This window comes from Trichomycterus rosablanca, chromosome 6 (genome assembly GCF_030014385.1).
Source record: "Trichomycterus rosablanca isolate fTriRos1 chromosome 6, fTriRos1.hap1, whole genome shotgun sequence".
Classification (NCBI taxonomy): Eukaryota; Metazoa; Chordata; class Actinopteri; order Siluriformes; family Trichomycteridae; genus Trichomycterus; species Trichomycterus rosablanca.
Window position 1 is genome coordinate 7,551,697 of NC_085993.1, and position 27,301 is coordinate 7,578,997.

A 27,301-nucleotide genomic window follows, 5' to 3' on the forward strand; every position below is an offset into this window, starting at 1 on the left:
TAACTAGTGCTAAAAACAGTGCTGCATTTAACCAGTGCTGCATCCAACCAGTGCTGAAAACAGTGCTGCATTTCACCAGTGCTGCATTTAAACAGTGTTGCATCCAGCCAGTGCTGCATCCAACCAGTGCTGCATCCAACCAGTGCTGCATCCAATCAGTGCTGCATCTAACTACTGCTAAAAACAGTGCTGCATTTAACCAGTGCTGCATCCAACCAGTGTTGCATTATACAGTGCTGCATTCAGCCAGTGCTGCATCCAACCAGTGCTGCATCCAACCAGTCCTGCATCCAACCAGTGCTGCATTTAACCAGTGCTGCATCCAACCAGTGCTGAAAACAGTGCTGCATTTAACCAGTGCTGTATCCAACCAGTGCTGCATCCAACCAGTGCTGAAAACAGTGCTGCATTTAACCAGTGCTGCATGCAACCAGTGCTGCATCCAACCAGTGCTGCATCCAACTAGTTATGCATCCAACCAGTTCGGCATTCCAATCAGTGCTGCATCCAACCAGAATTTAGTAACAGCAAGACCTCTGCCCAGTGAGGTTTAGATGTTATTACTGCATTTAAACAGTCCTGCATCCAACCAGTGCTTTATTCAACTAGTGCTGCATCAAACCAGTGCTGCATCCAACTAGTGCTGAAAACAGTGATGCATCCAACCAGTGCTGCATCCAATCAGTGCTGCATCCAACCAGTCCTGCATCCAATCAGTGCTGCATCCAACCAGTGCTACATTCAAACACTGCTGCATCCAACCAGTGCTACATTCAAACACTGCTGCATCCAACTATTGCTGCATCCAACCAGTGCTACATTCAAACACTGCTGCATCCAACTAATTATGCATCCAACCAGTGCTGCATCCAACTAGTGCTGTATCCAACCAGTGCTACATTTAAACAGTGCTGCATCCAACCAGTGCTGCATTTAAACAGTTCTGCATTCAACTAGTGCTCCAATCAACCAGTGTTGCATCCAACCAGAATTCAGTAGCAGCAAGACCTCTGCCCAGTGAGATTTAGATGTAGACCTCTTATTACTGGGGCCAATTAGGTGTCTGATCCATGATATGCTCAGCAATGAGAACTTTTAGTAAAAGGTCCTTCCCTAAATTTAGGTTGTTCAGTTAAGTAAACTGGTTACTTATACTTTTTTACTCCAAGCAAGAGGTGGCAGAAAACATTTTGTGCTTTTATTAAATGTTATTGATTGAAAGTATGATGAACATTTCTGATGTTTTTTTTCCCCACTACACAGATATTGTCGAATTGAAATGCCAGCCTGCAGTAGGAAACATCGGTGAGACCATGAATATCAAGTGCAGCATCAAAATCAATTCAAATGCTCGGAGTCAGGATTATGTCATTTATATAGTGACGTTAACTAAGATGGACCAAGAAGAACCATGTTTTATATATAACGAAGGCAGTGTTACAGGAGACACCCGATTTACACTTCCAAATTCACATGCTCCGTCTTTATCGCTTCATAACACTGCAATCTCTGATGAAGGAGAATACACCTACTGGATTGATACCAGTCGAGGAGAGAGTACAGGAAAAATCACACTCAATGTAACAGGTGAGAGTGAGGTTATAAATATTTATTTTCAAGTGATTTGAAACACAGTCAAACACCAAAACTTTCATCCTTTTATTTAATTTAAAGCGTTATGCTGGTCACAGTGGGTCCAGCATCAGAATGAAGTGAAAATGAACAAATGAATTAGTTTATTAATTACACAACTGCCCTGCCACATTTTAGTTGTATGTAATGTAAACATTAATGTCCATCATTTTAGTTTTGGCAAACTGGGTGCCTGCAAACCGTCTTGGTGCTGCACAGCTCCAGAGGCAGAGATTCGATATTCCCACCTTTGGCTACTATCTGTATTGCTTTTGTCCTTGTGTTCTTCATGTTTTTTCATTTATTTAATTTCCCTCCTACTCCCAAAAACTTCCCAGCAGGTATACTAGATACATTAAATTACTTTAAGTGTAAATGTGACAAACTGGAATGGACTGTTATTTCATCTAGAGAGTATTTCTGCTTTGCACCCATGTTTTGGGGAAGGCTCTGGACCCACCATGATCCTAAATGGGAATAAGTACATTGTGAACATAAGTGAATATTTTGAGCAACTTTCTACAAGCTTTATGAAGAAAACTATTCACCAAACTCTGTAAACCACCTTTTTGAGATTAATTGGCCACAGAAGTAGCTGAAACACCTGAACTCTGGTAGGAGTGGTGTCCAGATAGTTTTGGCTGTATAGTGTATTTACTTTCTATTTTGGTTTTACTTAGTGAGACCAGTCTGACTTACTTTGTGTGTTTTTAATCTCCATTTAGCATCATACAGCAACGCAGCCGTGAACTCGTGGCCGGAGGTAATTGTACGGGACCATCATGTTGATCTGTACTGCAAAGCCAGTGGTGGTTACCCAGCAGCTACCATTCAGTGGTTTGATGCAGGCAACACCAACTGGACCAGGAATTCTGTCCTACACATCACCAAGGGAAACGATGGCCTCTTCAGTCTGTCCAGCAAACTGAGCTTCCGGTCATTTGACCCAATGTGGGGAGAGTTCACGTGTGTCATTTACAGCAGAAATGGACCAGAATTGAACAAGACACTTAACTTTGGAATGGAAGGTAACAATAATTACAATTGTTGTGTAGAAATTAGAATGAGATACAAATTTAGATGTCTAAATGCTTGGTCACACAAGTGTTTACTGTGATTGATCTCAGTTTCACCACAATCATTAAAAGAAAATAAGATCTAACTGTGAGCGCGTCATGGTTGTCAAAAACTGCTTATTATTTGTGATGTTTAAAAACAACAGTCTCTACAACAAAAAAAACAAAAGGCATCCAGTGAGTAGCAATTCTGCTGACAAAATGCCTTGTTGAAAAGAAGTCAGAGCAGCAATGCCAGAGTGATTAGAACTGACTGGAAGTGTCAAATAATCACAAATAATCAGGGAAGCATCTTGTCTCTTCACTCATCACTTAACTCAGTCTCAGTTATTCATGGCCTTGGACCTGTTTTTAGACCTGACACACTCTATCTTAGTTGAGTTGTTGACTTTACTTCTCCTAATTTACACATGCTCCAGTAATCAGTTTTCTTAATGATATTTAAACAGTAAGACGGTTGTACAATTTGGTCAAATTTTTTTTGTTGTACTTTAAGATGCCCTTACAAATGACAGTCCTAAAGATGATGATTACAGAAATTTGAAGAAGATACTTGCTCCACTGGTCGTCATTGGTTCTCTCATCACTGGACTTCTAATAGTGCTCATATATACAGCGAGAAGACGCCAGCAGCGTAAGTTCTATACACTGCATTAAACACACATCTCAGTAACCCCCACCAACAACAGAGGTTAATAAACAACAAGGTGATAGACAAAATAATAGGAGCCTACAATATTATAGTATAACAAAGGATTAGGACTTAAGTTTCTCCAGAACAACTTTAGAATATTTTCTACATGCTTTCTCAGTTCTTAAGTTCTTTAACGTTTGAATTAAGTGGGAATCTACTTTACAGTCTGCACTACAACACGCTCTGTTGAGCTTTAATCATGTGTTATATCTGGTGATTTGTAAAAAGGAGCTCAATTTTATCCTGGTGTGAAACTTGTGAATCATTTTTGGGGTGCACCTGGTCCTGCAAAACTGCCTCATATGTGTTGGCAAAACACTTACAGAATATAATTATTTCCATCAGATGTTGCTTGTACGAGGCTAAATCCTACATTGTAATAGTTAAGTGTGTTTACTGACGAGGGTTTTATGGAGTATTAATTCAGAAATGCTATGTCATTATATTCAGAAACATGGTTGGTTGTTTATGCAGAGCTCTCTAATAAATTGATGTTCACAGGTTTTCAATATAGTTTTTTGGCTTAGCTCATTACACACATATATTTCTCAGGATAGTCTAAATATATTAATAATTTTATGGACTGTAGATAATTAAATACCTTTTTTTGAACTGTGCCATGTCTGGTTATGCAGACCAGATCTGCTGTGGCAACATCCGTATACGGGAACAGCAGGGAAAAAGAATACATACAAAAATACATTATAAAAAAGCTCGATCACTTTTCAATAGGAAACAATGGGCAGACATATTCTGACCTGGGGTGTCAAATAAATGGGCCTCACTGCTCTTGGCCAGTCCAAAAAAAAAAAGTTTTTAATCTTTGACTTAAGTGATAAAAATGTACTTATTTTATCTACAGGGGCTCGAAGACCATCTACTCTACCCATTCTGCGTAGGTTCCTCATTTTTGTAGTTTTAACTATGGTGCTGGGGATTTTAAAACTCTAATATTCCAACGCTTTACATTCCAGTGCATTAACATCATGGGAAAGCATTGTCACTAGTCTATCGAGAAATTCTTTTTTTGTTGGTTCAGGGCCCGCTGCATTTCCTGATTCTTTCACTCGCATGAACCAGATGTCTTGTAGGATGTGACTGTGAAACGTGTCCTAATTACATTAAGTTTCTAAGAGGCCATTTTTCTTTTTTTCTGTCTAGTTTTACTCTTTATTTTGCTCTGAAACCTAAAACATAACTCTTTATAAAACTCACTGTATAAAACCATTTAACCTCTTACTCAGATACATAGTTTTAGCTTTCTGACTGAGGAATAACTTGTGTCTTTGTTTTACAGGAGATGTCTTTGTTGCCAATGATACTGATGTGGAAGAAGGTAAATGTTCATGCTCTGTTATACACAGTTTTAGTGTCATTTCAGGTCCATAATATACATCAGGGTTTAACCTGTCCCTAAACCATATGCTAGGATGAGTTACTGTAAAATAACAGTGTATTAAATTTTTTTTTTACAATTAGGCCAGTATTTAGAGTTTCCAAATGAATTTGGAAAGCTTATCAAGAAAGTTCAGTGATACTGGAGATTAACTACTATTGTATTTGTAAGTTCTTTCACAAGCTATACTATAATGCTAACAGTATGTGGACACCTTTTCTGTTTACTGAGTTCAGCTCTTTTAGCCACACCCACTGCTAGGAGAGTAAAGAAAATGGTTTGACCAGTTTGGTGTAGAGGGGCTTTAGTGGCCTCCACAAAGCCCTGATCTTAACCCCACTAAACCCCTTTGGAATTCATTGGAATGTCTATTTTATGTCAGGCTTTCTCATTAAACATTGATGCATGAGAAAATGTTCTTTTGAATACAAGCACACCAAATTCCAAAGACAAATATTACACAATCTCATGAAAAGCCTTTCCAGTAGAGTTATGGCTGTTATGGAAAGTCCATGGTCAAGTTTCCAAATACCTCTGGCTGTATTATGTATACAGTGGGGTCAAAAAGTATTTAGTCAGCCACTGATTGTGCAGGTTCTCCTACTTAGAAAGATGAGAGAGGTCTGTAATTTTCATCATAGGTACACTTCAACTATGAGAAGAAAAAAAAATCCAGGAAATCACATTGTAGGATTTTTAAAGAATTTATTTGTAAATTATGGTGGAAAATAAGTATTTGGTCACCCACAAACAAGCAAGATTTCTGGCTCTCACAGACCTGTAACTTCTTCTTTAAGAAGCTTTTCTGTCCTCCACTCGTTACCTGTATTAATGGCACCTGTTTGACCTTGTTATCTGTATAAAAGACACCTGTCCACAGCCTCAAACAGTCAGACTCCAAACTCAACCATGGCCAAGACCAAAGAGCTGTCGAAGGACACCAGGAAGAAAATTGTAGACCTGCACCAGGCTGGGAAGAGTGAATCTACAATAGGCAAGCAGATTGGTGTGAATAAATCAACTGTGGGAGCAATTGTTAGAAAATGGAAGACATACAAGACCATTGATAATCTCCCTTGGGGTCAAGATCTCATCCCGTGGGGTCAAAATGATCATGAGAACGGTGAGCAAAAATCCCAGAACTACACAGAGGGACCTGATGAATGACCTGCAGAGAGCTGGGACCAAAGTAACAAAGGCTACCATCAGTAACGCACTACGTCGAGAGGGACTCAAATCCTGCAGTGCCAGGCGTGTCCCCCTGCTTAAGCCAGTACATGTCCAGGCCCATCTGAAGTTTGCCAGAGAGCATATGGATGATCCAGAAGAGGATTGGGAGAATATCATGTAGTCAGATGAAACCAAAATGGAACTTTTTGGTAAAAACTCAACTCGTCGTGCTTGGAGGAAGAAGAATGCTGAGTTGCATCCCAAGAACACCATACCTACTGTGAAGCATGGGGGTGGAAACATCATGCTTTGGGGCTGTTTTTCTGCAAAGGGGACAGGACGACTGATCCGTGTTAAGGGAAGAATGAACGGGGCCATGTATCGTGAGATTTTAAGCCAAAACCTCCTTCCATCAGTGAGAGCATTGAAGATGGAACGTGGATGATCGAAGATGATCCCAAACACACTGCTCGGGCAACGAAGGAGTGGCTCCGTAAAAACCATTTCAAGGTCCTGGAGTGGCCTAGCCAGTCTCCAGACCTCAACCCCATAGAAAATTTGTGGAGTCCGTGTTGCCCAGCGACAGCCCCAAAACATCACTGCTCTAGAGGAGATCTGCATGGAGGAATGGGCCAAAATACCAGCTACAGTGTGTGCAAACCTGGTGAAGACTTACAGGAAACATTTGACCTCTGTCAAAGTATTGAGTTGAACTTTTGTTATTGACCAAATACTTATTTTCCACCATAATTTACAAATAAATTCTTTAAAAATCCTACAATGTGATTTCCTGGATTTTTTTTTTCTCATTTTGTCTCTCATAGTTGAAGTGTACCTATGATGAAAATTACAGACCTCTCTCATCTTTCTAAGTAGGAGAACCTGCACAATCAGTGGCTGACTAAATACTTTTTGACCCCACTGTTTTATACAATATTATTACAATAGAAGTTTAGTGACATTGTGCTTAATAATTGTTTTTATTTGGTTTGTGTGTGTTTTACAGGAGATAAATCTATGGCTCTGCTGTAGTAAAAGTGCAAATTTGTTTGAAGTTTTCATGACTAAACAACACTGATTCTGAAACAGTGATCATGATCTTTTAATCAAAAAGTGATGTGGTGAATGAATGTGGAAAGTCCCAGACTGTCATCATGGTTACTTTCACTTTATAATGACTATGAGAACATGGTGTGAAAACCGTGGGGGGGGGGGACACAATACCTGTACATGCTGTAAAAATGTTGGTTTAAATACACTGTAAGTAATTGTTAGGATTGTTTATGTTCCCCCTCAGTGCTACTCTACATGGCCAAAATTATGTGGACACCCCTCCCCCCAATGATTACATTTCTTTTTCTGCCACATCCATTGCTAACACATGTTTAAAAATGTAAAATGTGAATTATATGGTTTTAATATTGTGGTAACAGTTAGGAGAATTGTGTGCAAAGGAGCTCCAGTTTCCTACACAGAGCCCTGGTCTCAACCCAGTTGAACACTTTTGGGATGAATTAAACTTGAGCCAGGCCTTCTCTTCCAACATCAGTGCCTGACCTGACTGAATGGGCACAAATGCCAACAGAAACACTTGTAAATCTTGTAGAAAATTTTCCCAGAAGAATGGATGATATTAAAGCTACAAAGAAAAGGCTGCAATTCAGTATAAATGCTCATGGCTTTGGAATGGGATGTCCAACATGCTTATGGTCAGGTGTCCCAATACTTTATATACTTTTTGTACTCTAGGCCAAAAATAGCCAAAATTCAAGTCAATCTGGAACATGTGCTGTATTCAATATAGACACTGATTTTTCAAACCTTACTGGATACAAATTGTTCATTGTTAATAATAAGAACACAACTTATTGACTATATAATCAATCTATTAATAATCAGCTCCAAGATCTATTACAGTGTACAATTTATTCTTCATCAAAATCACAAGAAGAAAAATATAAAAATCACAGACACCTTAAAAAGTAAAAAACCAACAGACCAAGTATTGACCAAAATAAATATAATAATAAAATGTGTAAAAACAAATAATCTAAGTTTTAGTTTTGTGTGCTAAAGTACTAAAGAAAAACTACAGTTTTTATTTTTTTTTTATAAATGTGATCTACATGAAATGTATAAACATGAACATGACATTTACTTAGGATTTAGATATTCAGTCTCTCTAAACATCGACTTGTCTGTTTCTATCATTTTATATTTGGTTTTCTATTTAGTTATGTTGTACCATTTCATTTTAGCTTACACATTTTTTTAAAACCAAATTCATTGATTGAATCACAATATGATAAACGACAAATTATACATCAAAAAACTTGATGGATTTTTGTTTGTCTATGTGGTGCACTATGTAATCAATACGAGGTTCTTTAGGATTCATCTTGCATGGTTTGTAGCTATAAATACTTTACATGTGATATGTTCTGATTTTTATCATTTTTTATATTAGTAAATATGTATGGCTTTAGTTCCTCTCAGCTTAAACTAATGAGGTACATTACTTAAGGCATTAACATGCTAACTTTAAGCTTAATGTTATACATTTTCTAATGATCTTTAATCACAATGATCGTACTAATAAAGTTGCTGATTTTGGCACCAAATTTCTAAGATCAGTTACCAGACCAGTTGTGAGACCTCTTCTGGTTAGGAGGTGGTACTACAGTGAGCAGCTGTAACAGTGCTAGGCGTGAGCAAACAACCCAACCAAAACAAATGAATCACTCAGTTTGAACTAAACTAAACTAAACTAAACTAAGCTATATCCCTTGTCACTCAAGATTTGTTTGTTTTGATACAGTGTAATTTGATTGAAATTACTTCATGGATGGAAAACCAAACAATTTTATTGTCAAACTATTGTAACTGTACAAAAAGAAATGTCTGAACAAAAGTGCTGCTTGCTTCTATAACTATAATGTATCGTTCTCTCTATATAAAGTCACTAAAAATTTGCAAAAAAGTGAATTGTCTGGTGCAGCAGTATAATATGCTAGCTCACCACAGATAGTTTAAGATCACAAGTCTGTTATTGCTACCGGCCAGGCCAGGAGCTCTCTCTGAGGGAAGGAAGGTCAGATAGGGTTTCTTCTTGTTGCTTATGGTCAGCTGTCTGGTCAAGGCACTGTTATTAGTAGTGAAGGAATGCTTAGAGCATTCTCCATTCACCTCACTGCTTTCTGTAAGAATCCACCACTGGCTGGTGTAGAACCCACTACATTATTTTCTTACATATTAATATATTATTCCTCTCTGGTGAAAGTTTTACTTCAGCATTAATCAAATACTTATTATTAATAGAAATAATAAGCTTTGTGTGTGTGTGTGTGTGTATGTTTTTTTTATTTTACGTTTATTGGTTTGAAATGTTTGAGTGTGTTTTTCTTCTGCACTTTATTAACATCATCTATTGTGATGTAGCATGTAGTGATATTTCTTTCTTTCCAAATATTACCACGTAGACCAAAGAAATGAAATGATCACAAAAAGAAATGATGATGATCACAAGAGTGATTAATATTATTTGAAATATTTTATTTGTAATACAATGTACTGTATATAACACAAATCTTTTGTTAAAGGTTTCATTCTGTACATACATAAAAAATGAAAATAAAGATTTACTAAAAGACTCTGGTGCTTAGTGGTGAAACAATTTGTAGTTGGTGCAACATTATTCTTGAAATCCTGCATTCGGTCCGCGATCCTGATTTTGGCGTTTAGATAGCACAGCTGTCTGACATGCTAGCACACTACTGCAGAGGGTTAAATCTTAAGAGAGGTACCGACCAGGTGAGGCATTCACAACTGGCACTTTTCAGAAAGGGAAGTTTAAGAAGGTGATTCAAACATATTCTCAAACATTTTTTATATAAATACCCAATTACTGAATAATATTGTTCACACTCACTGGTGTTACTGTGACCCTACAGGCCAAAAGCAAAAATATATAATGTGCCACACAACCACAAATATCTTTTAATGAATTTTAAATTGATAGTGTACTTAACATGCTTTTTACACCATATGTGAATGTTCAAACGTAAAGAAGGGCAGAAAAGGAGACCGGGCCTTTCTACATGAACTGCACAGATGCATTCAGGTGAGTTCCACAGCAAATTTCAGTTTATTACAGCAGTCTCACAGAAAAAAGGAAAACAAAATTAAAGTAAGTGACTCCATTGACTGTGACTTAGCATTAGTACAAGTATACAAACCTTTAGGGCTGCAAAGCCACACAGACCTGCTTTTATGTCATTCTTGCCTTTTTCTCACTCTTGACTGAATCACCAGCCCCTCTCCAATTAGGTAAGGGCTATACCAAACAACAGACAAGGGGGTTTAACAGAAATGACATCTGACATTTGACAGACTTAACATCACAGACATAACATTTATTAAATGATGCTCTATTGCTCATTTTTAAGGTACTTCTATCCACCCCCTCCCTTCTAAACTCACCATGGACCCTACAAGCATTATTTAATACTTGTCATTTGTCTGTACAGTTATTCAGTGGTGAAAGATTTTTGGTGATGGGTCAGGCCTCCTGACATAATCACAGGATGTTTTTAAGGGATGAAAGTGACTGCTAATGCAAGTTGGATCTATACATTAACAACTGGTGTAAATTTGTACAGATATAAGTGGGCCAGTAAAGACAGCAGTGTGAGATTCTGCTACGAGCTTGGTTGGTAAAACAAAACTGGTAAATCAACATCAAAAGATAAAAGACTTAACAAAATCAAAGCTAGATCAGTAAACAGTTGGGCAGTTGCAGCCTAGCAGTTAAGATACTGGACTAGTAAGCAGAAGGTTGCTGGTTCAAACCTCACCACTGCCAAGTTGCCACTGTTGGGCCCTTGAGCAAGGCCCTTAACCCTCAATTGCTTAGACCAGTGTTTCTCAACCTTTTTTCAGTCACGGCACCCTTTAAAAGTATGCAAAATCTCAAGTCACCCCAGTCTAAAATGTATTAAAAAACTTACTCTGCATCCCTCGGACTGCTAACACACACGGACACACTCCATAAGGTGTCATTTAGGGAGGGAGGGGTAAACGTGACTTACTTTTAATGTGAAACCTGAGCCTGAGATGATGCACACAGTCGCCCTATTCTGGCAGGAATGGATGAGAGGCAGACACGGAGCTCCTGGTTCAGAGCCCTCAGTCGCTCCCTGTACTTGTTCTTGATGTAAGTTAGGCTCGAAAAGCTCAGTTCGAGCCATGAACGAATCAGATTTAACATAATTAAACGAGTTTATAGTTTATTTCTCAATTATTTGTCATTATACTAAGAGCACTGCATCTTTTCTGCATGTTCTCTCTGTAGCTCGGTTACGGCTCTCTCAACTCAAAAGAAGCTTTATTGGCATGACAAATAAAGACATTCGTATAGCCAAAGTGACTTAGAGAGAAATAATAAAAATAACAATGAGAAAGAACAAATATATACAAAAAAGTTACATGTGCATAAAATATGAAATAGAATAAAATATTAATAAAAACTATATAAAACAAAATAATAACAATAAAAATTATAATATTTACAGTAATGAGGTAGTATTAACGAGTGTGTGTGTCTCTCTCTGTGTGTGTGTCTCGCTTTCTCTCTGTGTGTGTGTGTATAATTTTTATTGTTATTATTTTGCACTGTTTTTGTTAATATTTTATTTTATATTTTTTTGCACATGTAACTGTTTTGTATGTATTTGTTCTTTCTTATTGTTATTTTTATTTTTTCTCTGTAACTTGCTTTGGCAATACGAATGTCCTTATTTGTCTTGCCAATAAAGCTTCTTTTAAGTTTGAGTTGAGTGTCTTTCTCTCTCGCGCTCTGTGTGTGTGTGCGTGTGTGTGTGTGTGTGTGTGTGTGTGTGTGTGTGTGTGTGTGTCTCGCTCGCTCTCCGCTCTCCGTTTTCGGATTTGAATTTCGACAATAAACAGCTCTAATTATGACTGATTAATTCCCTCTACTGATGGAAGCGGACTGGGTGGATTACAGCGAAACTGCGCAGAAATAAACATATATGTAGCGGCTCCCAGAAGCGTGACTCGGTTCCTTTTGTTCATTTTAAAGAGCCGTTCAATAGAATCGGATCGTTCGCGAACGACTCATCACTATCAGAATATTTTTGACGGCACCCCTGACGAAGCCAGACGGTTGAGAAAGACTGCATACTGTAAATCGCTTTGGATAAAAGCGTCTGCTAAATGCTGAAAATGTAAAATGTAAACAAGGAATCAGCATTAAAAGCAGACACAGAATAACAACAAACTTACAGGTTAAAACATGTACAAGGTATGTAAAACATGTACAGCTAAACACTAAGTAATGAGAGGGAACAAGCACCAGATGAAAATCAGTTAACAAAGACAGAAAGCTGCAACCCTACAAGTTAAGTATTGCTGGTTAAAGTGACAGAGTTGGTGTTTATGTGAAATTTAATTAAAATAACTGTGCTTTGTCTCAATTTGCACTCAAAATTCCACACTGTTTGCTCAAAATCCAATTTTAAACACTGTTTAGCTCTATGTGTCATAAAATGTATTGTAAAAAATATAGTGTAGATTATGTAAAATATAAAGTGTAAATCAGTAGTTCTTCCAAATGGTGCCAGATCCACCACAACCCTGACCAGGATGTCCAACAGCCACATTTGAAAACTCCTAAGAGTTAGTTTCCAGAACTATGTGGATTCCACTGAGAACGTCTGTAGCAGAATAAAGCATGGTTTTGGTTCCCTTTAGTGGTGGAGCTGGTACTACAAAGAGGTGTAGGATTTTGGCTAAGAACCACATCCTGTTCAGACTTTGGTATAAAACACGTCATGGAAGCAAACCTGCAGTCCAAAGGCACTAAAAAGGGCAATCTGAGAGGTTAAGAGGGTCTGTACTTTGCACAACAAAACGTTGGGACAGGAAATAAAAACAAAAAAAAAGTAGTTGCAGTGTGTCTCTGTATGAGTGTAGGTGTATGAGTGTAGGTGATGGTGCGTGTGTGTGGTTGGGACGGGAAGTGGAATTAAACCTTTATACTGTACAACATGAACACCTGATTTTCTCATTTCAACCCTAAGCACTAAACAATAGCATGCTGTTTTTTCTTTAAACTGTGTGAATAAACAACCAATCACATCAACAAACTAGTCATAAGGAGGTGCACTCAGTGTGCTCTCAGTGCCAGTCACAAGCCCCATTAAAAGTACAGTAGAATGGTTGCATCAGGAAAGGCATCTGGCGTAAAAACTCAGGCAGGTATGCAGACCAGAATGATCCGCTGTGGCAACATCTAAATTTGGAGCAGCCAAAGGAAAAAAAAAGTTTATACAGCTCACCGGACAGGTCGCCAGTCCAGCACAGGGCACACACACACACACAGAGGTCAGTTTTTAGTTGTTCCAATTGGCCTTGTGGGAGGAAGCCAGAACACTGAGGAAACCCAACGTGGACACAGGGAAAACATTCAGCTCCACACAGAAAGGACACTGGCTGTCCGGCCGGGGAATTAAACCCAGGCCCTCCTTTCTGTAAGGCGATGGCGCCAGCCACTGTGCCACTGTGCTGCATTTTTTTTTAAACGACGCATTGCAAAATCTTTTCTACAATCATTACACTTTTGACTCTCAGAATTCATTTCGCTAACATTTAATATTAGTTTATTTTTACATTTTATTTCACTGAATATTAAGAAAATCCCAGAAAGTGATTCAGTGTTATTAACTTCAAACAGCTTTTACTGGTTTCACAACATTGGTTTCTGGGACCTGAGTCCACAGATCTACCAATCAACCAGTTAAATGAAAAGCCCATGATTCTACATAACCACATCATCTGTAGTTCCCTGATGACATGTATGGATCACATGTATGGGTAGAGTTTAAATAATGATCAGACATTCTAAGTCACATCACAATAATCTAAATGAAGTGGAGAAGGAGATAAAAGTTTTACTAGGTGGATTTTTTGTTTGTTTTTATACTGGGGAATTGGAAATCCTTCACAACCCCCCTCAATTAAACATTATAAAGTTCTGGCTTTCATAATATGGCTAAAGACATGTTGACCCAATATGTTTCACTGCACCCCCAATGAATATTGTCTTGAACTGGGCCTGCTGTGAAGTTAATGGCCTTTTAACTGTACCAAAAATGTTTCTTAGCCCAAAAGTCTTCACAATATATGTTTAAAATTGCATTATTTTTACAGAAGCTCTTCAGTGTCTCAGCAGACGACTCAATGATTCATTTCCCTTCTTCACTGGCTTTGCATTTCCATTTCTGTAAATTAAAAACCCTGTGAGAGGCGTTATCCAACAAAGTGCATTTTTAGCAGTGATTTACAAACCTTCATCTGTGAAAGTACATTTGAGTTTTGGCATTAATGAAGCCTTGTCCCTGCACAATCTTTCATCAAGCTTCTGCTCTTTGCTGTGGCGATTCTTACACACACACTGAGGGAATGATGATGACACAGTTTAATCTCATGTTGGGCACGTACATAATCTACCATTAGTAGTGTGTGAGAACATTGGACCTACAGAGAAGGATAAAAGCACACAATGTATGATAACTGTAGAAAGCAAATGTCATGATTAAGGCAAAATCCGATTCAATGACATTTTAGGCACTTTTCACTGTTGGTGCGCCAAGAAAGTCATGCATGTTAGGCATTTACATTTACATTTTCAGCATTTAGCAGACGCTTTTATCCAAAGCGACTTACACAATGAGCAATTGAGGGTTAAGGGCCTTGCTCAGGGAACCAACAGTGGCAACTTGGTGGTGGCAGGGCTTGAACCGGCAACCTTCTGTTTACTAGTCCAGAACCTTAACCACTGAGCTATCACTGCCCTTATCACTGCATTGATGGTGCCATGACATTTACACTCATGCTGGTTTATTAGATGCGTCTTTTTTTGGTTTGGAGAACGAAATGTTCATAATTTTTTAAACAATCTAAAAGATTGAGCCATCATACAATAATCCATGTTTCCTTTTAGTATCAGTCCATTTCAGGTAAACTCCAGTCAACATGATATGGTGACTTTTCTGGACATTCACTGTATATAGTAGTTGCATTTGTGGATTCAGGTGTTAATGGTTAGTACTGACTACAGTTTGTTTTAGACTTTTAATCTATGTGGTGATATAGTTTATAAAAACATGCTGATGTTATCCACAAAGTTGAATCAGTTCATCTGGACACAAGTTTGTTGTAGAGATACGTTTTGTCACTCAATCCAAATGACTTCTTCAGTCTGAGCTGGTGGTGAATAACCCAACCTTATATGCAGTTGATTTTGCATAATGACAGATCACTGCCCATTGCATAACAATGGAACCGGTGATCAGGTCCATATGTAATTCACAATGACCATTAATTACAATGGCCATGTGTGCCTTTCACACATCATTGGGGTAAAGCTCCTATTATGGCGTTGTATGATGGTGAGAGATGTACTCTCAGGCCCCCTCCCCGGTTCAGAGATGGTCGTTCCCTCTTCACATAAATGGCCTCTTTGACTCCCCGTTCCGAACCAGCGTTCCTCCTTGTCCAGGATCTGAACAGCTTCATCATTAAATGAGTGGCCGCTGGCTTGCAGGTGGGTGTAAACCACGGAGTCCTGGCCAGAAGAGGTTGATCTTCTATGTTGGACCATCCGTTTCGCCAGTGGCTGTTTAGTTTCCCCGATGTACATTTCCCGACAATCCTCCCGGCACCTAACAGCATACACTACATTACTCTGTTTGTGTCGAGGAACACGGTCCTTAGGGTGAACTAATTTCTGGCGTAGCGTGTTCTGGGGTTTGAAAGCAACTGAAACACGGTGTTTGGAGAATATCCGTCTTAATTGTTCCGATACTCCCGCCACATACGGAATCACCACTAGTTTGCGTTTAGACCGCGGTTGTTCTTCTCCTCCCTTCGATCCACTGGCAGTGATCGGTCGTTATACAAATCAACTGCATATAAGGTTGGGGTATTCAACACCAGCTCAGACTGAAGAAGTCATTTGGATTGAGTGACAAAACGTATCTCTACAACAAACTTGTGTCCAGATGAACTGATTCAACTTTGTGGATTTGTGTACCTGGACTATTAAGCATGCATCAACAGATGCTGATGTTATATGCTGTGCTGTCTAAAAGAAAGGAGGTCACTGGCATACAATTGGGGTTTTTGGCTTTGCCCAACACACGCTGAGCCTTCTCTGAAATGTAGTTATTTTTACATGTTTTTGTTTTGTTTTGCTTTTTTTTAGACATAAACAGTTTTATTTAACATTTATGTGACTGAAGTCTGATCGTCTTACCTTGGTCTGATTCACGCTGTTTCTGACTACAAACTACAAACTCAATCATGAAAACATATCCAATTTTCTATTGCACTCATAAACCACTGCCACATGCACATCCACACTGGTTAAATGCTAACTTTACACTTCCTAGATTTATTTATTTATATTTGCTTTGCTTTTAGTTTGGAAGAGTTAGTGGAAAGAGTGCATGAGGGGTGGGTTGGGGTTGATAGCTTTTGACTATGTGCTTTCTAAATGTCAACCCACAGAGAACTGTTTATTTTCCTTCAGCTGTGTGCTTTGTAGTTCTTTTTATTTTATTCTATAATATAATATCTATTTATTCTATTCTATTCTGTTTTTATTATAATCTTCTAGTTTTTTAGAATAGTAATATTTGAACATTGATTTGGTTTTTATGAATTTTATTTTGAGTAATTTTATGTGTTCATTATCAGGATCAGAATCACTTTATTTCGCCAGGTATGTTACACATACGAGGAATTTGCTTTGGTGATACACTCAATGATACACACAATAGTCCACATAGTAGTACAAACAATAAACATAATAGTACAGATAATTACACATGTATGACATGTAACATAAAACATAGTTAACAGACCCGACAGCACACGGACTGTTAACCAGTATTTACCAACATTTGCCCAAGAGAACAACTTTGGTTAAAAAGTGTTACAGCTCTGGGGAAAAAGCTGTTAGCATGTCTGGATGTGTTTGTTTTTATTGTCCTGAGTCTTCTGCCAGATGGAAGAGTTTGAAAAAGGTGATGTCCAGGATGAGAGGGGTCTGCTGTAATTTTGCCGGCGCGCTTCAGCACTCTGCTGTTGTAGATGTCCTGAAGCATTGGCAGACTACATCCAATGATCCTCTCCGCTGTCTGGATTATACGCTGGAGTTTGGCTCGTTCATGTGATGTTGAGGAACCAAACCAAATTGTGATGGATGATGTAAGGATGGACTCTATTATTGCTGTGTAGAACTGGATCAGCAGACTCTGTGGCAGTTTAAATTTCTTCAGCTGTCTCAGGAAGAACATTCTCTGCTGAGCCCTCTTGGCGATGGAGAGTGTGTTCTTTTCCCACTTTAGGTCCCTGGTTAAGGTGGTGCCAAGGAACTTAAGTGACTCCACCACTAAGACCGTAGAGCCATTAATTGTGAGGAGGGGGGGGGCGTTGCACCTGAAATCCACCACCATCTCTACAGTCTTTTGTGTGTTGATCAGCAGGTGGTTGTCGCCGCACCAGGAGACCAACTGCTCGACTTCCTTTCTGTAGGCAGACTCGTCACTATCGGTTATGAAGCCCACCACAGTGGTGTCATCAGCAAACAAGGATCTTAACAGCTGGTTCCTTAGAAACACAGTCATTGGTATGGAGACTAAAGAGGTCTTGTGGTACACCAGTACTTAGGGTTCCGCTGGTCTGAAATGTGTTTAATTATTTTATTATTTAATTATGATTTAATTATGATTTCTGAAAATCTGTTGGGATAAATATATACATTTATTACTTCCACACAAATTACTTTTGTTTGACGGCACCTATTTTAAAAGTAGTCAAATAATATCCTTGCCAAACAAACACAGGTGACGCTGTCACACCCGAGCAAGCTTTACATCCGGAAAGGGCTAAAAGTTGATGCACAGCAATGCAATGAAGACGTGTTCATTTTTTTACTTGATTTTCATGTTGTAGTTGTAGTAGTGTATAGGCTAAAGTTGATTAAATGAGTATTTAATGTACTCCTGTATGTACGCAAACACATACAAGATTGAGCCATCATACAATAATCCATGAGTGTGTGTGTGACTACTCCACTTTCCCTCAGCATTACCCATGCATGTATGCCTCTGTGCTTTTATAGTTCCATAGACGAAATGGTAAGCGTGGAAGGGTGGGACACTGTCAGAACACGGTCACCACGGCTTCTTAAAATGTCCTTACTGTCAGGTGCTAGGAATTAAGAAAGGACTCAGTTTTAACTAAAACAAAACTGCTTTATTGTTCGGAGCATCAGCTTGCAGAGGTGCGTTCCAACATCACACCGAGAGGAGGGAATAAAGGTACACACTTCAAAGTGCACTCGTCTAACAAAATGCATAAATAGACAGTTGCTCTACACTTACTATGCAACCACCTAACGTTTTTAGCCATGTTTGTTAAAAAAAAAAACCAGTTACGAATGACCACTACTTCTGTCGTTCAGAACGTAAACACTGTAACCGGAAGTCAAAAACAGGCTTCAGCTACGAATCACGGGAAAGGTCAAAGTTCAGGAAAATCGTAGATATCTGTGCTGTAATTATGGTGCGTTTGTCCCAGCAAAATCTTGTCCTGTTTGTTGTGATTTTTTGCTCCACTTTACATACAGGTGTGTGTTTAACATTTTATTTAATAATTGTTGAAATATTTTCAGCTGTTTTTAGGTAAGTGTTTTAGTGTTTTGTTATATTTTATTTAGCATAGTTATCAGTGGTGTATAGCAACGAAGTAATAATACTTCGTTACAGTACTTAAGTAGTTTTTTTAAGTACTTGTACTTTACTGGAGTATAAACATTTTCGGCAACTGAAAGCATTAAGATGCTTTCAAGGGGGGTTTGTTAGGGTTTTCGGAACATAAAAAACGTAAATTTAATATGGGAAGTTTTCCGGCATTCACTCACGTGGTCCTTTGTTCAAAATGGAGCCGGCCATGTCCCCTTTGTTCAAAATGGAGCCGGCCATGCTCCCTTCCTGACTCCTACCGAGGGGGGGGGAGGCGGAGCCCTGGGCTTTTTAGCACACTTCATTGGCTCCACCAGCAGTAAAGGAGGAGGAGCCTAGCTTAGTTTAAAAAACCGGCGCACTCAGACGCAGGCTCTCTTTTTTCGGTGATCACCCAGATTACAGGAGTAAGGAGCGCCGATCGGCTTAGCTCTGACATATATTCACAGATCATTTTGTACACTTAGTAAAGTGTTTTGAAGAGTACTTTCTGGAATTATCCGACTGCTTCTTCAAGGTCTCTCGACAAAAAGATTCGTCGTAACACAACTTTCACTTTTACTCCACTACAGTTTCAAAAGAAATTGTACTTTTACTCCGTTTCATTCGCTGTATGTAAATTCGTTACTCGTTACTACAGAATGAAAGTTAATCTGCGCCAGACGGTGGTTAAACACATTACTGCGCATGTGCAAACGTGCTCTAAACGCTATCGGAGTTTTCACCCAAAGACCCGCAAATATGGAGATTTCAGAAGCTCCAACACACTGATGTAAGTTAACAATGATTAACAAAGTAAAGCATCAGCATTTTATATCATATTATTAGCATTAACATTGTTCAGATATCTACCTACCATTTTTACCGATTACATTCGAACCACAAATAAAACGTTTCACTAAATTTGTTTGGAATTCATTGACTGCAAAACTCATGAAGACACGTCCATTATTTTTAAAAACTCACCTACGGACAAATATTTCCTCAGATAACTTCTGTATTAGACCGGCCGAGGAGAGATTCATGGTGCTGAGGAACATGCAGCACGTCTTTAACCCTTTAACCATCTCAACAAGAACTCAACTTATCCAACTTATTATTAATGATTTTTCAGCTGCTGGCTTCAAGTTAGAAATGGTGTTTTCTTAAAGTAAGAATACCAATATTTTTTTAGTTTAACACATGCCATTCAGTGGGTAGATACAGCCCAAAAAAGATTATTTAAATACAACTTATTTTACTCAAATATTTTGATTTAAAATAATGGTTGAACAGATCATTAAAGGGATAAAAGTGCCACACGTTTTGTTAAACTCTCCTGAGTTTTGCTTTAAATTAATTATGCCAAAATGATTTTGTTGTTATTGAAATATACTACCCAAATAAAAAAAATGGGAGAGTGTAGAAAATGCAAATAAAATAGATGCAGTGTTTCTTAAATTTACATCGACTCACATTCTAAAAACGTTGGTTTTCTTTTAATACTTAAGTACATTTAATATCAAATTACTTTTGATACTTAAGTACATTAAACATCAGATACTTTTAGACTTTTACTTAAGTAATATTCTAAAAGGTGACTTACTTCTATCAAAGTAAATTTCTGGAAAGATACTTGTACTTTTACTCAAGTATGGCCTTCTGGTACTTTATACACCACTGATAGTTATACACACTACACATTTTTTTTTATTCTGTGTGTTTTTTAACTTGATTTTTGTGTTGTAGTTGTAGTATTGTATAGGCTAATGTTGATTAAATGAGTATTTAATGTACTCCTGTATGTACGCAAACACATAAAAGATCATAAAATCATACAATAATCCATCATACAATAATCCATGTTTCCTTTTAGTATCAGTCCATTTCAGGTAAACTTCAGTCAACATGACATGGTGACATTTCTGGACATTCATTGTATATAGTAGTTGCATTTGTGTTAATGGTTATTAGTGACCACAGTTTGTTTTAGACTTTGAATCTATATGGTGATATCGTTTATAAAAACATGCTGATGTTATATGCTGTGCTGTCTAAAAGAAAGAAGGTCACCAGCATTCAGTTGGGGTTTTTGGCTTTGCCCAACACACGCTGAGCCTTCTCTGAAATGTAGTTATTTTAACATTTTTTTTTTTTTTAATTTTTAAATTTGTATTTTTTTTAGACATAAACAGTTTTATTTAACATTTATGTGACTGAAGTCTGATCATCTTACCTTGGTCTGATTCATGTTGTTTCTGACTACAAACTACAAACTCAATCATGAAAACATATCCAATTTTCTATTGCACTCATAAACCACTGCCACATGCACATCCACACTGGTTAAATGCTAACTTTACACTTCCAATGCTAAAAAACCTATTTGAGGATGTTTATTAAAACCAAATGTGGTCAAAACAAGAAGGCAAATCTAATGAAGTTATGTTGTGTACCAGAGCTTTGAAATGCATGCCAAAATTGCAAAGCACAGCACAGTAAAGCTCCATGGAAATTCTTGCACTGTTCTTGTGAAATTACATCACTAATAATGATCTAAAGCTTCATTTAGAGACTGTTTCTTGAGTTGGCCAGATGCTCAACAAACTGGTTGTGTAACACTGACTCCTGTTGTCTGTTTGAGGCACTTTCCTGAGTAGAGGAGGAACACACAGACTTTAGAATGACTGAGGTACGTTTGTCTGAGAATCTACTGCTGGCTGGTGGAAAGATGTGGCTGGTGATTTTACACGTGTTGGAGGGGGTGGGTGCTAGTATGCATCCCGTTCTCTGTCAAAATCCTCTGTCAAAATGGGAGGGTATAGGCAGCAGAGGAATTGCAATAGGGAATTGGAAATGACTAAAGTGTCACTTCAGATTAAACACGGCTGCTTCAACACCAGTGGTTTCTGTTTTTCTCTTTCTCTGGGAAAGTAAGATATCTGTGGCTTTAGACAACATTTTTCAATATCAAGAACAGTCAAACGTACAGTTCCTTTGTGCACTCTGAAGACCTTTGCTGTTTGGATGACACCTACACAGGCCAGATTTTTTTAACTGTATTTTGTGTGTGTGTATGTGTGTGTGTATGTGTGTGTGTGTGTGTGTATGTGTAGGTGTGTGTGTGTGTGTTTGTGTGTGAGTGAGTGAGTGGGTTTGTCTTCCTGTGTAGGTACCATATACTTTATAAAAAGTGTGTGTGTAGTATGAGTGAGTGTGTGTGTGGGGGGGGGGGTGAGTTGTCTTCCTGTGTTGATACACCATGCTATATAAAAAGTGTGTGTGTGTAGTATGAGTGTGTATGTGTGTATGAGAGTCTGTGTATATCTGTGCTGTAATTATGGCGTGTTTGTCCCAGCAAAATCTTGTCCTGTTTGTTGTGATTTTTTGCTCCACTTTACATGCAGGTGTGTGTTTAACATTTTATTTAATAATTATTTTAATATTTTCAGCTGTTTTTAGGTAAGTGTTTTAGTGTTTTATTATATTTTATTTAACATAGTTATACACACTACACATTTTTTAAATTCTGTGTGTTTTATTGTCTGTGTAATCACAGTATAATTTTAGTTTTTTTATTTCATTTCTGTTAAGGTTTTATTTACAGTAAGTATTTTGTGCTTTCTCAAAATGATTTTATTTATTGATGGCCATCTTGTGTTATTAGCAGTATTTTAATGTTTAACAGTATTTTAGATTTATTTATTTATATTTGCTGTGCTTTTACTTTTAGTTTGGACCTGTTAGTGGAAAAAGTGCATGAGGGGTGGGTTGGGGTTGATAGCTTTTGACTATGTGCTTTCTAAATGTCAACCCACAGAGAACTGTTTATTTTTCTTCAGCTGTGTGCTTTGAAATTCTTCTTTTTATTTTATTCTATAATATAATATATTTTTTTTCTATTCTATTATAATCTACTAGTTTTTTAGAATAGTAATATTTGAACATTGATTTGGTTTTTATTAATTTTATTTTGAGTAATTTTATGTGTTCATTATGATTTCTGAAAATCTGTTGGGTTCAAATTATACGTCTATTACTTCCACACATCCAACACACAAATTAATTTGGTTTGACGGCACCTATTTTAAAAGTAGTCAAATAATATCCTTGCCAAACAAACACAGGTGACACTGTCACGCCCGAGCAGGCTTTACATCCGGAAAGGGCTAAAAGTTGATGCACAGCAATGCAATGAAGACATGTTAAATTTTTTTACTTGATTTTCATGTTGTAGTTGTATTGTATAGGCTAATGTTGATAAAATGAGTATTTAATGTACTCCTGTATGCACACAAACACATAAACACAACTAAAACAAATAGTCTTTTAAACATTACATTCTGGCTTCTGTCCTGTATGAACATCTGTTAACAGCGCCCTGGATTATGGGGGCAACAATCTGACATCTGCTTTTTCAACAAATATTTACCCAATAAATATGTATCTAATAAATAACAGAAATGAGATCAGAACTATTTCTGGAGGATTTAGTTAGCAGGAAAGACTGGCTGTTTGATACACACAGTAAGTATGAGGACTGGTTCTGCACTACTTCAACATGAAGGATTTGTTTATCATATCTACTGGTGGGCTGAGCCACAATCCTCACTGTGTTTACTGTACAGTGTGCTCAATGTAGAACAAAGCTGCAGATTTCGGAGCAGGAGCTCCTTTCCTGTAAGCCAGACTAGTTTTTCACAGGTTCTTAGATTGCATTCAATGATATGGAGAGATTTCTCTTAGCATAAGGGGACCACAATTTATATGGACACAGAGAAGTCACCAGTCATAGTCAATCATAATCACTGATGACAAATTAATTGATAATCCTGAGCCTACCATGATATACACATTCCTCAATTATTTATGCAACAATTTTTAAAATGTTCATGATAATTATTTCTTAACAAATAATCTAGCTGATGTTTTAATATTTTTCCAGCTTATAACAATGTTATAATTAGACGATCATTAAGGTCGTGCAGAAAATTCAAATAAATATATATTTTTTTATATTTAAAATGCTATCTTCAAAATGTATAAAGCAACCAGCCATTTTTTTAACATCAGCCAATGATGGATTCATACTCAAATGTTTTACCATGATGTGGATGAACACACTATACTCTCTGTATTCCTCCACCACTTGTGTTGGTACCTTAACCAGACCTTTCTCCTACAGACATGGTGATGTGTTTGTTGAACAATGATGAAATCTAACATTTCTTAATCTAATTTCTCTCTTTCTTTATTCTGTTAGATACAATGAGTGCAAGGATATTGGTGCAAGACGGAGAAAATGCCACTATCTACTGCAATGTTGGTGGTGCCCCTCAGGATGGTGTGTACATGTACAAAGACAGATATAATCGGAAAAAAATGTGCTACTTCTATAATGATGGTACCTTCTCTCCAAACAATGCCTACAAAGATCGGTTGCAGACAAACAGTAACTTGCACAACTTCTCTTTGACCATCTTCAACGTGACCAAGCAAGATTCAGATGTTTACTGGTGTTCTTTTAACAATTTAGATAAAATCACTGAAAGCAGTTCTACTTTGTTAATTGTGACAGGTAAGAACAGTTTGCCTACATAGACCAAATAAACACAATTTGGTCTATCAGTCCATTATCACTGTGGACGATTCCCAAAACACACACTCTGTGAACTATATAGTGCACATAAAGATGATCTGTAATGGGACAGGTCGCACCTCACTACTGTAACTCAAGATGTAGCCCTAATGTAAACCTAATTTGCAGGATGCTTAACAATACTGTGGTTGGTTGAAAGCCACAAACAAAACAAATAAAGGGGAAAATAAAAACTGTGGCTGTCAAAATAACAGAAAGTACTCAGAAAAAGAGGAAAGAAAGGAAACACAGACAGAACAAAAACCCCTCTGTCTGCCATTAATAGAAATCCAAATGGGCCAAAACATTGGAAGCGTATAATAATTTTTGTTACCACTGTTAGCAATGGATGTAGCTAAAACACCTAAAGTCAATAATTATGAGTGGTGTCCACAAATCACGGCCTAATTCTCATCGCTGACCATGATACAGTCGATAAACAGCATTAAATAAATGTATACACCAAATTAATGAACAAAATTAATGTTCGTATTTTTTCCAACAAAAACAAATATTTCAAGAATGCCAGCTTGTTTTTATTCCTCAGATTTTATTCCTCAAAAATGGTCTAATTTAAAAACATATCTTTTTATCTCCTACAGGAGCAAAATGCAAAATGGACAATGCAACATATGTGTACTATCCGTATCTGTACGTGATAAGTTTTCAGTTCTTCTTTGTGGTGATCCTGGTGATATTACTGGTTTGTGCCACACACACACAAACATATATTCTCACAAGTGCACCCCTACACACATACTGTATAAACACAAATGTACACACACTTATATCACCTCTGTTTTTCTCCTCAGGGAAAGCTGTGTCATGACCTCAGAAAAAACAAACCTGTTAAACAGTCTTCAAACAGTGAGTATGAGGTGATGCGTGGTGGCCAGACTGCCAGATTTTTAACAAACCCTCAGTATGATTTCACCCGCTGCAACACAAACAACGAACCTGAAATGCAAATCTGTAAAAAGTAAAGACCAAACCACTGAATGATTGTGTAACATTTATGTACAGTAAGTGCTGAAAGTTTACATACACTTGTAAGGAACATGTATCTCAGTCTTAATATTTAATTTTTCCTTTGTCCAGACACAGTGATAAAAGAAGAGAAACTAAACTCTCAAACAACATTAAAAGCTGTTGATTTAAAATTAGTTTTTTAAAGCTTGACTAAATGTAGCTGTTGATCACAAATAAACTAGCAGGAATGACAGCTTCTAAGCCGATGGTAATGTGTTACAGCAGCTTTTAATTCAACTTTGGGTTCCATGTAGTCAATCATAATAATCAGTAATGAGGAATCAGGAGGTCACAAAGTCTGGCATGTACAGTCAGTACAGACTGCATTTTTCACCTGCACGAGTCAAGTTCATACACTTGACTGGCACTGTGTATGGAGGGCCACACCCCCATCAGCATTATTCCTCAGCCCTGTGCAGGCGCCATCAGTCAGCCAGCAGGGGCCGCAGTTGCACCAGTTATGAGGACCTATGATCCGACTTTCTTACCCTCTAACCCTGAACAACAGCCAATTGTTCATGCTGCCGTCCAGCCCAGTCGGAAAGGCAGAGATGAGATTTGATACAATGTATTCGAAACCCCAACTCTGGTGCGCTAGCGTACTTTACCGCTGTGCCACCTGAGCGGCTTCACAAAGTTATTATTAAACTTTCTACAAACCATATCAATCATCTAAACACACTTTGGCTTTTTTTTTTGGAAAATCAACAATAAAACTGTAAAACAACTGAAATGTGTAAAAGGTTTTAGAAATTATGGTGTGACAAGTTATTTAAACTTTTGAGTTCAACTGTAAATTACATTCATTTTTTTATAAAAGATGGGCCGCGCTAGCCCACTAACACTGCGATAAAGGGTTCTTATCTTCAGTGGTGCTTTCACATTGTCTGGTGTCTACATGGCTGTTGGGGAATAGGTGGGTGGCTGGCTGGGATAAAGTGGCAGTAAAACATGAAAATGAAATGAAAGTGAAGAAAATGGACTGGAGAAAGCAGAATAGTGAGGGTTGTTGAAAAGCACATTTGACTGACCGGACCACCTCACTTGAGTCCTGCATGGACTTAACCAACACAATTAGCCATGTTTGTCAGAGGAAAAGTCAGATGGGGTTCCTCTTCTTCGCCGCTGCAACAGCAACTTCCAATTTTGTTTGAGGTGTCTGCACAAGCAGTAGATGATTACAGAGTAGTGTGGTCCTCCATATGTGCTGAGACCCTTCATAAGAATCCACTGCTAGCAAAACCTGTGTTTTACTGTTTTTATGTTTTGTGTTATGGAGATAACACAGCCTTTTTTATTATAACTACTGTTTCAATCAATTTAATAATGTAATTTTGATGTGAGTTTGTCATAATTTCTGATGGTATTTAAACATTGTAAAGCTGCAGTCACACCAGCTTTTTATTAGCAAAGTTGGCCAGGTGAAATTCAATCCAGTAACAAATCCCTTGCATGTCAGATGTGATTGGTCTTCTAATTCTGTTTAGCTTTCTGCTGGAAGTTTTTCTAAGTTCCTGTTTTAAATAAAAAATTCAAGTTCTACATTTTAATGCAGACCCTCATGCCAACTTTATTCTATTAGCTATAGTAAGAGTTCTGAGAGTTGATATGAGAAGTAAAAAGCAGATGTATATAAATAAAAAAGATTTTAAAACATGCTATTAGTGTCAGCTATTTACTAATTGTTGCATTTACCATTGTTATATGTCCTCCTTATCTTAACAGTAATTAGGACTCACTACATTTACATTTTACATTTACAGCTGCTGACTTTTGATGTGTCATTGTAAATAGGGCCAGTTTTAATGCTTTCATTACAAAGTTCAGTAACTATCAAAACGGGTTTGTTATAAATTTTAG

The 27,301-nt window shown here is 37.6% G+C and overlaps 2 protein-coding genes across 4 annotated transcripts; both read left to right on the top strand.

Moving 5' to 3' along the window:
• The first annotated feature begins 1,223 nt into the window (after nucleotides 1–1,223).
• Nucleotides 1,224–8,030, top strand: zgc:174863 (uncharacterized protein LOC100136852 homolog). The gene is made up of 6 exons (XM_062997139.1): nucleotides 1,224–1,587; nucleotides 2,358–2,660; nucleotides 3,205–3,342; nucleotides 4,265–4,297; nucleotides 4,700–4,738; nucleotides 6,975–8,030. The coding sequence occupies exons 1-6, from the start codon at nucleotides 1,224–1,226 to the stop codon at nucleotides 6,998–7,000; spliced, it is 903 nt and encodes a 300-aa protein (XP_062853209.1). The 3' UTR covers nucleotides 7,001–8,030.
• Nucleotides 8,031–12,203: 4,173 nt separating this feature from the next.
• On the top strand, nucleotides 12,204–27,091 carry LOC134316232 (V-set and immunoglobulin domain-containing protein 1-like). Of its 3 annotated transcripts, none has more exons than XM_062996561.1 (4): nucleotides 12,204–12,287; nucleotides 24,038–24,352; nucleotides 25,015–25,115; nucleotides 25,225–27,091. In XM_062996561.1, the coding sequence occupies exons 2-4, from the start codon at nucleotides 24,043–24,045 to the stop codon at nucleotides 25,393–25,395; spliced, it is 582 nt and encodes a 193-aa protein (XP_062852631.1). In that variant the 5' UTR covers nucleotides 12,204–12,287; nucleotides 24,038–24,042; the 3' UTR covers nucleotides 25,396–27,091. The 3 variants fall into 3 exon arrangements, with proteins under 3 accessions (XP_062852631.1, XP_062852630.1, XP_062852632.1); XM_062996560.1 differs by lacking the exon at nucleotides 12,204–12,287 and adding an exon at nucleotides 18,606–18,680; XM_062996562.1 differs by lacking the exon at nucleotides 12,204–12,287 and adding an exon at nucleotides 18,606–18,680 and having other exon boundaries at nucleotides 24,038–24,118.
• The last annotated feature ends 210 nt before the right edge of the window (nucleotides 27,092–27,301 follow it).

What these genes read in the sequence shown, in the direction of transcription:
- zgc:174863 (XM_062997139.1), top strand. Translation starts at nt 1,224, where the DNA reads ATGATGAACATTTCTGATGTTTTTTTTCCCCACTACACAGATATTGTC. An exon ending in ACTTAACTTTGGAATGGAAG is followed by an intron (nt 2,661 to 3,204) that starts GTAACAATAATT and finishes TTGTACTTTAAG; the next exon opens with ATGCCCTTACAAATGACAGT. An exon ending in TGATACTGATGTGGAAGAAG is followed by an intron (nt 4,739 to 6,974) that starts GTAAATGTTCAT and finishes TGTGTTTTACAG; the next exon opens with GAGATAAATCTATGGCTCTG.
- LOC134316232 (XM_062996560.1), top strand. Translation starts at nt 18,614, where the DNA reads ATGGTGCGTTTGTCCCAGCAAAATCTTGTCCTGTTTGTTGTGATTTTT. An exon ending in TTGCTCCACTTTACATACAG is followed by an intron (nt 18,681 to 24,037) that starts GTGTGTGTTTAA and finishes TTATTCTGTTAG; the next exon opens with ATACAATGAGTGCAAGGATA. An exon ending in TGATCCTGGTGATATTACTG is followed by an intron (nt 25,116 to 25,224) that starts GTTTGTGCCACA and finishes TTTTCTCCTCAG; the next exon opens with GGAAAGCTGTGTCATGACCT.